This window comes from Cynara cardunculus, assembly GCF_001531365.2.
Source record: "Cynara cardunculus var. scolymus isolate 2C chromosome LG 13, CcrdV1, whole genome shotgun sequence".
NCBI classification, from domain to species: Eukaryota; Viridiplantae; Streptophyta; class Magnoliopsida; order Asterales; family Asteraceae; genus Cynara; species Cynara cardunculus.
In genome coordinates, this window is record NC_037540.1 from 15,891,836 (window position 1) to 15,904,831 (window position 12,996).

Genomic DNA, 12,996 nt, shown 5'->3' on the forward strand with positions numbered 1-12,996 from the left:
CAAATAGTCTAGAATAACCCTTATTTAAATGAATGATTGTTAATAGATTTAATTTCAGGGATGAAAACAGTAATAAATTATAATCCACAGAGATGAAAATTGAAATTTCAAAACCACAAAAATAAAAATAGTAGTTTACTCGAATATATAACTAATTAATTGGTATGTATGAATGATATTTAATACTATGATTATATACAAAAATATTCGATATCAAGCAATTTTGAAGGTATTGACAAAACAATTATAATGGTATAGTTTGTAAAAAAAATGTATTTTTTAAATGTATTTTAGTTCATACACGATTATTTATATTAATATGATAAATATGTAAAATGAAAAATAAAAAAAATAAGAGATAATAAGATAAATTAAATAATTAATTATAAAGAAATAAAGAATAATCTAAAAATTAAAAATGATTTGATTGTTTAAATAACATTCATGAAGGAATATATATATAGACTTGGGATTTTGTGAGACCAAGAGTTTTTTTGTGAGACCCGTACGATCAATTCTCAACTCTTGGATTAGATCTACAATCTAAACATTTATAATCACAAAATTGCCACAAGACTTTTCAATAATTACAAAATTGTCACAGTGCAACTTTAGACCATTAGATCATTAGTTTATAAAGTTGATCAATGAACATAAATTGGTCTTACGAGTCTCATATAAGTGTCAAATAACACTTTAGTTTTTCCACACAAGCATTGTTATTACTAGTGTTATCAAATGAAATGCTAATTATTTTAGCAGTTAAATTATAAAATGCAAGACATTTTTTTATAATTGAAAATTGACGTGCACCCGGATGTGGCGCACCAAACGGTTCAAACGCGATTATACGTTTGAACCATGATGTAGGCTCAACCCAACGTGACGTTATGCATATATACGAAACCAACAATCTGTATAGTGTGCTCCATACATCACATGTTAAAAAAAATATTGTTAGGCAAAACGGAAAACATTTGTTGCATTTCAGTCCCACACATTTTCCACTTTTTTATTGCATCACGTCTAAGGGTTTGACAATTTACCGGCTTGTATCGTGGTTGTAGCGTTTTTTTGAATCAACTTCGTAACGTGAGGGTTATCGAAATGTCCGAAAGGCAACCTGACTTGAATGACACATTGTGTTGTCATTTGTCGGTTCAACTCAGCATCATACGACCATATTTGATCTTAGTGTCAAGTATCTGTTGGCTTGAATAGCCCTCGACCTCAACCCGGGGCACGTTTTTTCAGTGTGCCTCCTTAAGATAGAATTTCCTTCCGCCGTAAGAACTTGACACATTTTGTATTGTGCCTTTCTTTTTCCGTTCGTGAGGACCATCAAGTTGTAGTGATTCTAAATCTCGGATTTTCGTTCATGTTCGGCGAAAACTTGGACAACTTGTTCGTTTGATGCATCATGTTGTTCACCCGCCATTTTGTAAGACAAAGAGAGAAGGAAATGCGAATTGTGAAGTGAAAACGAGAAATGAATACGAGTCGAATTCACAATATATAGCGTAAAACCGAGAATTTTGAACGTTTTTGTGTTTTTTACGAATTGAAAACTTGGTATGTAAACCTCTTAACCAAAACTACATATTTATAGTGTTTTGAGGCCAAGAACTACAAAAAAAACGGCTATATAACGTCTCTCAAATGGCTATATAACGGCTAGATTTTTTGAATTTTCGGCCCAGGCCGGGCCGGGCCGTAACCAGTCCCACAAAACCGACAAAAAGCTCAACCGGTCGTAACCGGCGGTCCCGTATCCGGTCCTCAGCGGTCCTTGGCCGGTCCGGGTCGGTTAATTGTATTACAAGTACATGCTTTATATGTTCTTTGCCAACCAACGACCAAAAACAGGGCTGCTATCTGCTATCTGCATCATTACTTTTTCCTATCATCACAACACATAAGAATCTGTATATTAGAATATGTATTCCACCAATCAATACATATTTATTATTTTTGTATATGTATCCAAAAAAAATATACATACGAAAACAAGAAGCAGCTATTAAGAACGAAATAAGACAAAATTAGTTGGCATTTATGATTTTCATAGCAACTATCGATCCATCTTTCTTATCATCGTCTAAACCAAGATTTTAAACGTAATCATTGAAACTGAAATCGGAAATTCATAATTATATCGTGATCTGTGGAAGTGATGACAGCCGTTTTATTGGTAAAACCGATAAAGAAACAGTCTGTCAATCACATTCCATATCCTGCTGCAACCTTCTTCTATAACCTTCAATTTCCATACTAACTCCTTCTCATCAGAGAAAAACGAAACCATCAAAATATGGCCGCACCACAAGAGGAAGTAGCCAACAAGGTAGAAGCTCTTGAACCTGACTGCTTGGCCCCACCGGAGGGGGAGAACAAACCTCCTCAAGAGAAAAGCCTCACTGAAAGTAAGTTTTGTGTTCTTTGATCACAATTCCACCAGCCCTCTAACTGTTTGTTTATATGCCAGAGTCGGTAGAAAAGCCTGATGAGGAGACACCTATACAAGGTTCTGTGAAAAGAGGTAGTACTAGTAGTAGTAGTGATATCTTAAAACAATACTATTTTTTGTTTATGTTATTAGGTTTTGGATTTTGAATTGATTTTGTTGTTTCAGATGCAGTGCTTGCTCGAGTTGCAACAGAGAAGAAAGATGCACTCATCAAAGCATGGGAAGAAAGTGAAAGGTCCAAAGTAGACAACAGGTAACACCCATGCCAACCACTTGGGTTCTTAAGGCTCACAAACACAAGGTTTCAATGTTTTGGAATTGTTAACCAGGACCCAGAAGAAGCTGGCTGCGATAGGAGCATGGGAAAACAGTAAGAAAGCAGAACTAGAGGCTGAATTGAAAAAGACTGAGGTTATAATTCTTTTTATAATTTAAACATTTTAGTTAAGGAGTCTGTTCGTTTACTTGCTGATGTTTCGAGCTTTGGATGTATGCGATTGTGAGCAGGAGAATCTGGAGATGAAGAAGGCCAAGTGCATCGAGAAGATGAAGAACAAAGTAGCTCTCCTGCACAAGACAGCAGAAGAGAAGAGAGCAATGACCGAAGCAAAACGCGGAGAAGATCTTCTAAAAGCAGAAGAGATTGCAGCCAAGTGTCGTGCTACGGGATCTACCCCTAAGAAACTCCTGCGATGGTTTTCAAGCTAAATGATCCATCTATGTTTATTTGTATGGTAAAAGATTGATTTCCATGTTTTATTGTTTTGTTTGCATTTGTGTGCAGATAAGGAAGAGTATTTGTAACAGACAAGTTCCAAAATAACATTGATATCAAGTAGTTTCAGATCACTGTTCTTAGTTTCTAATCGAGTTATCCACTCTCCAAAACATATAAAAGCCCACTATCCTAACAAGTCTTTAACTGAGTTCTAGACAAAGTGTGGGCATTAGAGTAAATAAGCACATGGATTGCAACCAAGCATTTCTAGGTCTTTTACTATCTATGGTACCTGTCATTTTTAGGAAAAAGGACAGTACTTCTTGGCAAATTATAGCACCTGTTGTGTTGGTGGTCAAGCTGAATTATCATTTGGCTCGCCTTGTAGATATTCTAGATATTCACCGTCATTGGGAAAATCAAGCAGCAGATCCAATGTTATATCTGATGATTTCTCTGCTTTATATGAGTTTGGGGAGTATGAAGTGCTGTTCGTTGCCTCTTCAGCTTCGATTTTGCATCTCATATGCTCGCCGACACTTTGATTACAAGATGCACCAGTTGAGGTGACGGTGAACGTGGGTTCTGCTTGCATCGTGACTACGGAATCTGATTCGACTTTTATCAAGGAGGATGCTCGAGGGCTTGGGATGGAGCAAACCGCCTGATTGAAATCCTTTGCTCTTTGAAATGCTTCTCCAGCTTCAGAATTCCATGCACGAAGGAAGTAGTCACAGTCGCCCACACCAGTTGCTGGGCTGAGGAGCATTGGGTCCATCGACAACCTGGCATCGACCTCCACCCTGGCGTTATCCCATTCTGCCATGTGGTTGGTTGACAGCAACTTGGGATTTGTATCTGCTGACTTGGTTTGCAGGTTAAGGCCTTTGTTGTTGGGGATGCGTTTCCTTAAATGAGAATTCCAGTAGTTTTTTATCTCGTTATCTGTTCTTCCCGGCAGCCGTGCTGCTATGGCTGCCCACCTGCATAATTCATTGTTCAGTTTGTGCAACAAAGAAAAGCTCCAATATGCAACAATTGATCTATAATATTGCTGATAGATACTCTGCAAATAAATAGAGCTAGAGAAGTGGTTCATTACTTGTTACCAAGCAAACTGTGCAGCTGGAAGATTATTTGTTCTTCTTCAAAACTGAAGGTACCACGTTTAATATCTGGTCGAAGATAGTTGGTCCACCTAAGTCGACAGCTTTTTCCACATCGTCGAAGACCTACAGATAACATTATAAGCCCCAAGAGAACCAAGAAGTAAAGAAAATTATTTTCAATGTCAAACCAGTTTGCTAGGCTAACACTCACCTAGAAGGGCGAGGAGCACGAATTGCGTCCCTCCAAGATAATTTACATATCATTCATGGATTTCATGGTGCCACACTAAACATAGCAAGTTTATTAAGTGACTGGTTGACATTCAAGATCATTTTTTGTTCAATCTATGATGGTTATTAGTTTACAGTTAATTTTATATAGGTGTTAACAGATATTATGATAATTCACCAATCTAAATCTTTTGGATCACAGCTTGTTTTAACAATATACCCAGTTTTTCCACCTAGGGTTCTTGCCTGGATGCATCTTCCTTCTCCCCACACTCATAATTAGGTACTACATAACAGGACCAACCTTGAAGGGTACGCCTCTTTGTGGTCCTATCGATTCAGGGAAAGACGGTCTCCATTGGGACTGATTTGATATTTATTGTCATCTAGTACACACAGACTTTGCTGTCAGATTCTAATTGTTTTGAACTTAGAGGACAATCACCTTTTACCATTCCTTGAAGCATAAATAAGAAATGTACTTTCAAGCAAGTACTCACCGATACAACTTTGGCAAAACAAACATGGAGATGGTCGAACTACAATGGACAGTGCTAATTTATGATTCTTCATCTTTGGAGGCAGAGTAATGCCTCAAGAAATTTTTATTTCATCAACTACCGAAGCCTACTAATTCGCATTTCACAAGAGTCCTTTCATATACATATATGTATGTGGTCAAATTTGAACCAACTGGCGTTTGTCTTAAAGGCACCATGCGAGCTCTACAACCCTTGGTTTGAGTTCGAGCACCTTAAGAGGTTTAGGTATACACACATGCATCTCAATGTTGGAATCTTGTGGAATTGATAAAAGTTTCCACAAGCACCGTTAGTGCGTAAAATTCCACAAATGTTACACTACCAGATACACAAACACGCATATGAGTTGATCTGCAAATTAACAGTTAACTGAATAAATTCACCACCAATCTGACCCTCGAATGACACTTAAGTGAAATTCATCAGGATGGCTAGATTGGGGTTGAATGAAAATTGATCATCCGTGTAAAGACATACAGATGATGAGAGGAGAGAGGTAGGGTAGGGATATAGAACCTGCAAGCTTTGGGAAGGAACGCCAAGTGCCATGGCCGTTCTTAGTGATGTAATCAAGAAGTATCTTATCTTCTTCAGGAGTCCAAGCACCTTTCTTCACCTCACCTTTATCACAGCACGGCAGTCTTCCCATCTTCTCCTCTTTTCTTCCCCTCTTTTTCATTCAACACACTCGCAGAGAACAAGAATGTGTGTACGTATTCGAGAGAGAGAAAAAAAGAGAGTCAAAAAATAGATACAGTCTAGAGTGACAGTAAGTCAGTTATGGAAGCCAATTATCGCTGACCGGACCACGACTTTCCACCTCTGAACTAGCATTAACTCTTATGAATTTGTACTATTCCATCTCTGCAACATTTTCCAGTACAATTCATTAGAAACGCCCCAAATAATTGCGAAATTTCAACATTCGGAAGCTAAACGTGTCTACATCAACGAACATAAAAGCTGCTTCAAGCGATACATTATATATAATCAAAGCTAGCTAGCTGCAATAATATCCATCAAAATTAAAACGTCTTAATGGTGGCTGTCACATTAAACCAAAGCCAAAAAAGCTTTTTCCATATAAACATACAAATTTTCACACATGAATGTGCATGATCATACCTGTAGAGAGAGAAATTTGAGAGAAGGTGATGAACAGCAAGCCAAAAAAGCACAAGATTTCACAGAATCTTGATGTTTATAGAGGTGAAGAAGGTGTAAATCTGGTTGAAATTAGGGTTTTATTGGTGTTTATGAAGAGAAACGAAGCCTGCTACTCCATGCCCATCTCTGTGTTCTTTGCCTTTCTTAATGCGTGAGCTCGTGGAGAAACATGACAAAAAGAGTGTGACCTTTTTATTTTATTTTTTTAATTATTTCATATTTGGAAAATGGTGGGTTTTGATATCCTCACTGCCATGCACCTGAACCACGTGTCACGGTGGCTTTTCATTGTTTTATTTTAATTTTAATTTAAAATATATAAGTATCTGGTTGCATATCCGTCTCGTGTACAATCTTATCAAATATTGGCCCTAGATAAAAAAAAAATATTTAATTGTTAAAATAAGGTTGTATTGGTTGTACAAATAAAATTGTTTATAAAATAAACTATAATTTACTCAAATTAATTTAAATTCATTGAAAAAATTCAAATTTTATATTAATAATATTTCAATATTTATCATGTATTTAAACATATTTATCAGTTGATTGGAACATATATTAAAAATAATTTTAAAGAAGCTGTTAAAATAAAATATTGACTCAAAGTCTTCATTTTCTGTATTTTCTTCGTTTAGAGATCATCTCGTTTAATCAAATGCAAAAAAAAATGATTGATATTTTTAAAATTAGTGGCAAATCAACATTCAAGATGTTTAAAATTAAGGGTATTTTCTAATGTGATGATATATAAATATACACAATAAATATGTGATAGTATATACAATCGCAAGTGATTTATACATGATCAGAGACGTAATCATATATGGTTATACATATAATTAAATACAATCACTGTAATATATTGTACACAGTTACATACTAATACTAATATCATGCATGTTCACAATCAGTTGCAATTGTATATAAGATCACACATCGAACTAGAATATATTATACACAACCACATATGATCATGTACAAGATTATTAATATTCACACAACAAAGATTGTCATACTATAGACGATACATGTATTCATGCAGAATTAGCATTTGATCATAAGCATAATCATAGTATTGTGTATTGGAGCAACATGTGGTTGTTTCAATGATTATTTTGTTATATAGGGTCAATCATTTGTCAATCACAAAATTGGTGTTAACTTTACAAACCGTCAATGACCAATCAAATGTCAGATTAGAATCATGTACCATAACACTATTTATATATTGAAACAAGGGTATTATTTTACTTTTAATTTTTTATAAAACAGTTGAATTATGTGATAACCAGTTCTTCGGTTATGATTATTTTTAATTGATGGTGATAAGTTGAAGGGTTAAATGTCAATATATGCCTAAATTGTTTTTAAAAGCCTCAGTGCCTTATATGTTTGTTTAATGATTTTTATGGGATAATTGTTTTATCTCATTGGGTGTGATGAGAAGTAAGGAGGAAAATCAAAATTAGTGTGTGTGTGCGTGCGTGCGTGCGTGTGTGTGTGTGTGTTCTGGAGTCCGAAGCAAATAGAAAAAGGAAATTTGAAGAAGTTGATTATGTGTTATTAACTTGGATAATTATTGTTGTGATATCCATCCTCATATCATCTTCATCTTTGTGATTAATAAGTACAAAATTTTCTTATTTGGTAATTGAAATTAGAACCGTATGATTCTTTATATAGGGGATGATTATAAAACTGTTTTTGGATGTTATAATTAGCATAATTGTGGGATTTTGATGTGATAATCAGATTTTTCGGTTATAGAATTTGAGGTGGTTTTTACAAAAAGTTTGGTAAGCGAAGAATTTTAAGTTGTTTATATATGATTATTTGTTTATTTTATTTCCACCGCCTATGATTATATGCATAGTTTATTACATGAGGTTGTATGAGATTGTGGATTATAAAAGTATTAATCTCCATCGATTGTGTTTTTGGTAATATATAAAAGTGATAGGATAGATTTATCTTATTCATTCTATCTTGGGAAAAAAAAAGACTTATTTTGTGTATTCTTGTGTGAAAAACTAAGTGAAGCTGTTGAAAGTTGATTTTGTGATTATATTTGGAAATCGTTGTTGTAAGATTCATCTTCGAATACGTGCATATAAGGTGAGTTTATATTATCAATTTCCTCTATTTGGGATTTGAAATATTTGAACCGTTTGGTTTTATATGGAAAAAGGCAAACTATTCTTGAAGCTATTATGAGTTGATAACAAAACCGGGTTTAGAACTATAAAATTTCTTAATATGAAGTTTCTGTGATGAAACTGTTTTTGATATCATTCATGGCAAAAATGACAGATTCAGTTATATTTTTAAGAGGGAATAAATGTGACATATCAAGAAGAGGAGTATCATGGGATAAGGGTGACATATCAAGTAAAGGTTTATCATGGGATAAGAGTGTCATATCAAGGAGAGGTGTACCTTTCGATAATGGTGGCAATTGTGCAATCTGAGTTTTGATCAAACATTTTGTTATTACATCCATAAGATGCAATGATCTTGAGTTATCACTTCTGTGTGATATGAAGACTTGAAATTATTGCTTTTATTGAAATGATACAATGTTGCTATGAAGAGGAGGAAAATGGTTTATAACCAGCTAGGCTTTTGATTGCTTGTGTTTTAAGTTAATAATATTTTTGGGTTAATTTAGATGTTATATTTTCAAGTATTTCAATAAAGAAAGTTTTGATTAGAAACTGGAGGGCCTCTGGTTGGTCTTCAAGACTAACCAGAAGGCCTCTAATTCTGATGGAAAATCCCAAGTTTTTCAAATACTCATATTTTGACCTAGAGGCTCTGTATCATGAAATTTAACAAGTACAACCTCTGTATCTAAGCTATGTATTTAACTCTTAGCCTTTAGTATAATTATATAGTTAAAACCTTTTTTAACTTGATTTTTTTCAACTTTAGTAGAGGACCAGAGAGGCTCTGTTTAATTTGCATATTTGACCAGAGGGTCTCTGGTTATGTTAAAGATTTAATTGTCTTTTTATATCTCATCATCTTATTTTTCATAAGCTTTGGTTAAGACAGACTAGAGGCTCTAGTCGTTCAAAGGGCCTCTGGTTGGTCACGAGTCCTTGGTTTTTAAAAGATTTAATTAGATTATGACGTCTCTATATAAATTAAACTAAACATTCATAACTTTCAAAAGCCGTTGACTCACTCTTATACGATTTTTTATGATTTTATATAAGTTTTCTAAAACAGGATAAAACATTAACCTTCAAGTCCCAAAATAGCTATTTATACCATTACACGCTCAATTCTATACCATAATGAACCAAATCCAAATGTTTATCATAAAAGAGCATAATCTTCATAAAAAAAACTTCTGAAATCTAAGCTCTTTCCATCAAAATCATCATTTTGACTACTTTGACTTTGTAAAGTCAAACATTCATACTTTCATCTAATAATTTCAACTAATTCTATTAATTTTATCCATCATTTTACTAAATAACAAAATATATATCCGAATCTACTCAAAATACATATATATAATCAATTTCACATCAAATCTTAACCCTAATCTCCATCAAATGATCCAATACATGAACTAGACAAAGTTAGGATATTTATACCTTCAATTTCTTGTTTGATTCACCAAAAATGATGTTAGATCCTTCCTATTTGTGTGAAATCGCACCTCATTAACCCCAGAAGTGAAATGGGTTGAAAATGGGGCAAAAATCGGGTTTTCTCGAGTTAAACACGTTTTGGGTCGGGTTGACCCACCACCCATTTTGACCACCTAACACTAAAAATTTCATAACTTTTCGTTCGGACCTTCGTTTTTGATGAGGTTTTTGCTTACGCATTTGTAACAAGATAATCTAAAACTTTCAGTAGAAAATTTCCACAAAATACCTCCTAATAAGTGTCTTTTCTATGACTCCTTGTGCTTAACCAGTGTACTTAATGTATTTTTTTAATCAATTCACCTTGTACTTATTGATTAAGGTGATGTTTTATCATCGTTGCCCTTGAGAAGCATCAAACAACAACATTGTCAATTTTGACTTTTCAAAGTCAAAGTTTGGCTTTTTGGTCAACTATTTTGAGGTTAATGTTAAAAGCCGGATTTGAATGGATTTCAGAATTGTTTGATTGGTTTTGGTATTTGATTGGACTAGTTGGAGTTTGAGTATCTGCAATCGTACTTTGGAGTTTTTCTACAAGCGGCTAGACCATTGAGTGCCTTCACTCATTTCTTTTGACCTGATCATTCAGGGGTCTTAAAGGTTTGCAATCAGTGTTATGAAGATTTTGGAAATTATCAGATCTTTGAGTGTTCTCATTCATTCTTCTAACCTGATCAATTAGAGGTTTGAAAGTCTACAATCATTGTTTTGGGATTATGGTTGTGATCTAGGGTTCTGAGTCCTTTAATCACTCTTCTGGCTGGGAATTTTAGATCTAATTTTGGTTATTCAGTCTTCTGAAAGTTTAAAGGAAATTGCCTTATCTTTTATGGTTGACTTGTTGTTCTTGAGACTATGTGCTTAATGCTGATATTTCTCTCGGGATCTTAATGTCAGTGGTGTTTGCTTTGGTACTTCAAGCTGACGTTATTACCCCAATTTGTAAGCTTACCAAGATCAGGTTCGTAAGCTAAATGCTTATTCAACTCTTGGTTCACGAAAGTTATAAGACTGTTTGCACTGGAATGTCATGTAACTCGCACATTTATCTATCTCATGGTTGGATGAATTAGCTGTTTGTGGGAAAAGTGGTGATTTTGAGGTTCAAAGTTGTATTGAGTTGTCTGCAATTATAGTTGTACTTTGTGCAATCAGTGGTGTTGAACTCACATTGAATCTTATCTTAAAGTTGAAACAGAAGAATAAGAGCTTTATTCAGGAGGAAGCTTGAAGATTATATCAATGTCATGCACACCAAAGTTTTCTTAAAGAAAACAGGGGGGGGGAGAAGACTTGAAGGTTTCAAGAGATGCTTACTTTATAAGACTTTGGGGGGTCATTATTAGAACTAAAATAGTCCTAAGTATTAGAAAGTTTTATAAAGGGAATTAACTTATATTGTATTGTAATATCTTGTAATTGGGCTTAAGGGCATTGTGCTTTACATTGTAAATGTCACCTATAAATAGGTGACATGGGCTAAGAATAGCTAGTTGTTCATTCATTACAATTTCCATAAGAGTCGATTAAAGTGATATGAGAGCTTTGTAATTTTCTGTTTCATGAATAATATAAGCTGGCCGATTTATCATATTCATGATCTTCATCCTCTAATTGTCTCAATTACTGTTAGATATGGGTTCTACATACCCCTTGTTTTTCTCTCAGCTGCCCTCCCCTTTTCAGCTAACTCAGTCTTTAGGCTGTCAATTTTGTCAAGGAACTCATTTCTTTGCTTTAACAGGCTGTCCATAAGGCTGCTGTTTTGAACCAGGAGGTCTTGCATCAAACACATCACGTCATTGGTTCATGTCCCTTTTTCATTCTTATCTCTCAATCTTGACACTATTTTCATGTCAATTTTCCACTTCTCTCCCTGTTTTTTCACTATATGGTCCTTACAATACTGAGGGACACCATCCTCAACCATCATTTTGGTGATCATACAAAGAAAATACAGCTTTCCCCTATTTCTTCTTGCACAAGTTCTTATGCTCTTCTCCATAATTCTTCCCAGATTGATGGTTTTTCCTGTAATCAAGCAATATAAGAGAAACATCCTATCCATTGATATAGAACTGTCATGAGTGGTGGGAGCAATGGAATGTTTCAAAAAATTGATCCATACATTAGCATTGGCAGTGAGGTTGTAGGCTTTGAAAGTCCTAAGCATGAAATTTGAATGTTCTTCCCACTCAGCCCTAGGCTTGCCAATTGCATCTACCACCTCAATCAAATCATCCATTGTGGCATTGTTTAACAACTTGGAGTAATTTGTCTTCTTAGGAGGGTTGAGGCCATAGAGTCGATTGACTCTCTTTGAAGTGAGTGTGATAGAGAAACCCCTAATCTTGATCTTGGAGGTGCTATTGGCGGACAATTCAACATAGAATTCTCTCACCAGTGTCAAACTATAAGATGTTGGGACTGCACACAGTTGTTCCATCCCATGGGCTTCAACTACTTCCCTAATGAAGTAGAATTCTCTTATACTTTGCCAATCAAATCTCTTATCGGGTAAACCAACTCTGTTTTGGAACCTAGCAATCATCTTCTCAGCAGCCTTTGAACTGAATCCACTGTGTGCCCTGATAGGTCTAGGTATGGTGGATGGTTTTTGAGTTTTCCATCCCTTCAACTTATCACAACATTAACATATCGTTATTACAACAAAAATCACATAATTATTGGATTATCACATCAAAATTACATCATAAAAACTCAAATCATTATCAACAACGGACACACATAAAAAGTATCTAATGATAATAACAAAATTTGTCACGTCCCGATTTTTTTTGTTTTTATCCATTCGAGTGTCGTGACGTCATTCTTAATAACTTATGTCATGAACAAAAATACGAACTTAAWWTTYCAAACACACATAATATGTTTAACATAATTCGTTACATAATTGCGGAAGCGTAAAATACTTTAACATAATCAATGCTAATTAAAATATCTAATCAAGCATGATTCAAAAACATAATCCCGTCTTTCTTCATTCACTCGTCTACTGACAAATGACACCTGAGATATATACATGTATAGTATAAGCAAAAAGCTTAGTGAATACAATATGGTTTCATGATCA

The 12,996-nt window shown here is 34.6% G+C and overlaps 2 protein-coding genes across 4 annotated transcripts; one reads left to right on the forward strand and one right to left on the reverse strand.

Moving 5' to 3' along the window:
- Nucleotides 1–1,999: 1,999 nt before the first annotated feature.
- LOC112525283 (remorin-like) lies at nucleotides 2,000–3,634 on the forward strand. Of its 3 annotated transcripts, none has more exons than XM_025135345.1 (6): nucleotides 2,000–2,423; nucleotides 2,486–2,539; nucleotides 2,633–2,720; nucleotides 2,797–2,878; nucleotides 2,975–3,201; nucleotides 3,574–3,634. In XM_025135345.1, the coding sequence occupies exons 1-5, from the start codon at nucleotides 2,312–2,314 to the stop codon at nucleotides 3,173–3,175; spliced, it is 537 nt and encodes a 178-aa protein (XP_024991113.1). In that variant the 5' UTR covers nucleotides 2,000–2,311; the 3' UTR covers nucleotides 3,176–3,201; nucleotides 3,574–3,634. The 3 variants fall into 3 exon arrangements, with proteins under 3 accessions (XP_024991113.1, XP_024991112.1, XP_024991114.1); XM_025135346.1 differs by lacking the exon at nucleotides 3,574–3,634 and having other exon boundaries at nucleotides 2,021–2,191; nucleotides 2,292–2,423; nucleotides 2,975–3,515; XM_025135344.1 differs by lacking the exon at nucleotides 3,574–3,634 and having other exon boundaries at nucleotides 2,975–3,515.
- LOC112525282 (transcription factor MYB41-like) lies at nucleotides 3,521–5,787 on the reverse strand. Its single transcript, XM_025135343.1, has 3 exons — nucleotides 5,584–5,787; nucleotides 4,288–4,417; nucleotides 3,521–4,168 (listed from the first exon to the last, which is right to left on the reverse strand). Exons 1-3 carry the CDS (start codon nucleotides 5,744–5,746, stop codon nucleotides 3,541–3,543), a joined length of 921 nt encoding a protein of 306 aa, XP_024991111.1. The 5' UTR covers nucleotides 5,747–5,787; the 3' UTR covers nucleotides 3,521–3,540.
- Between the last annotated feature and the right edge of the window lie 7,209 nt (nucleotides 5,788–12,996).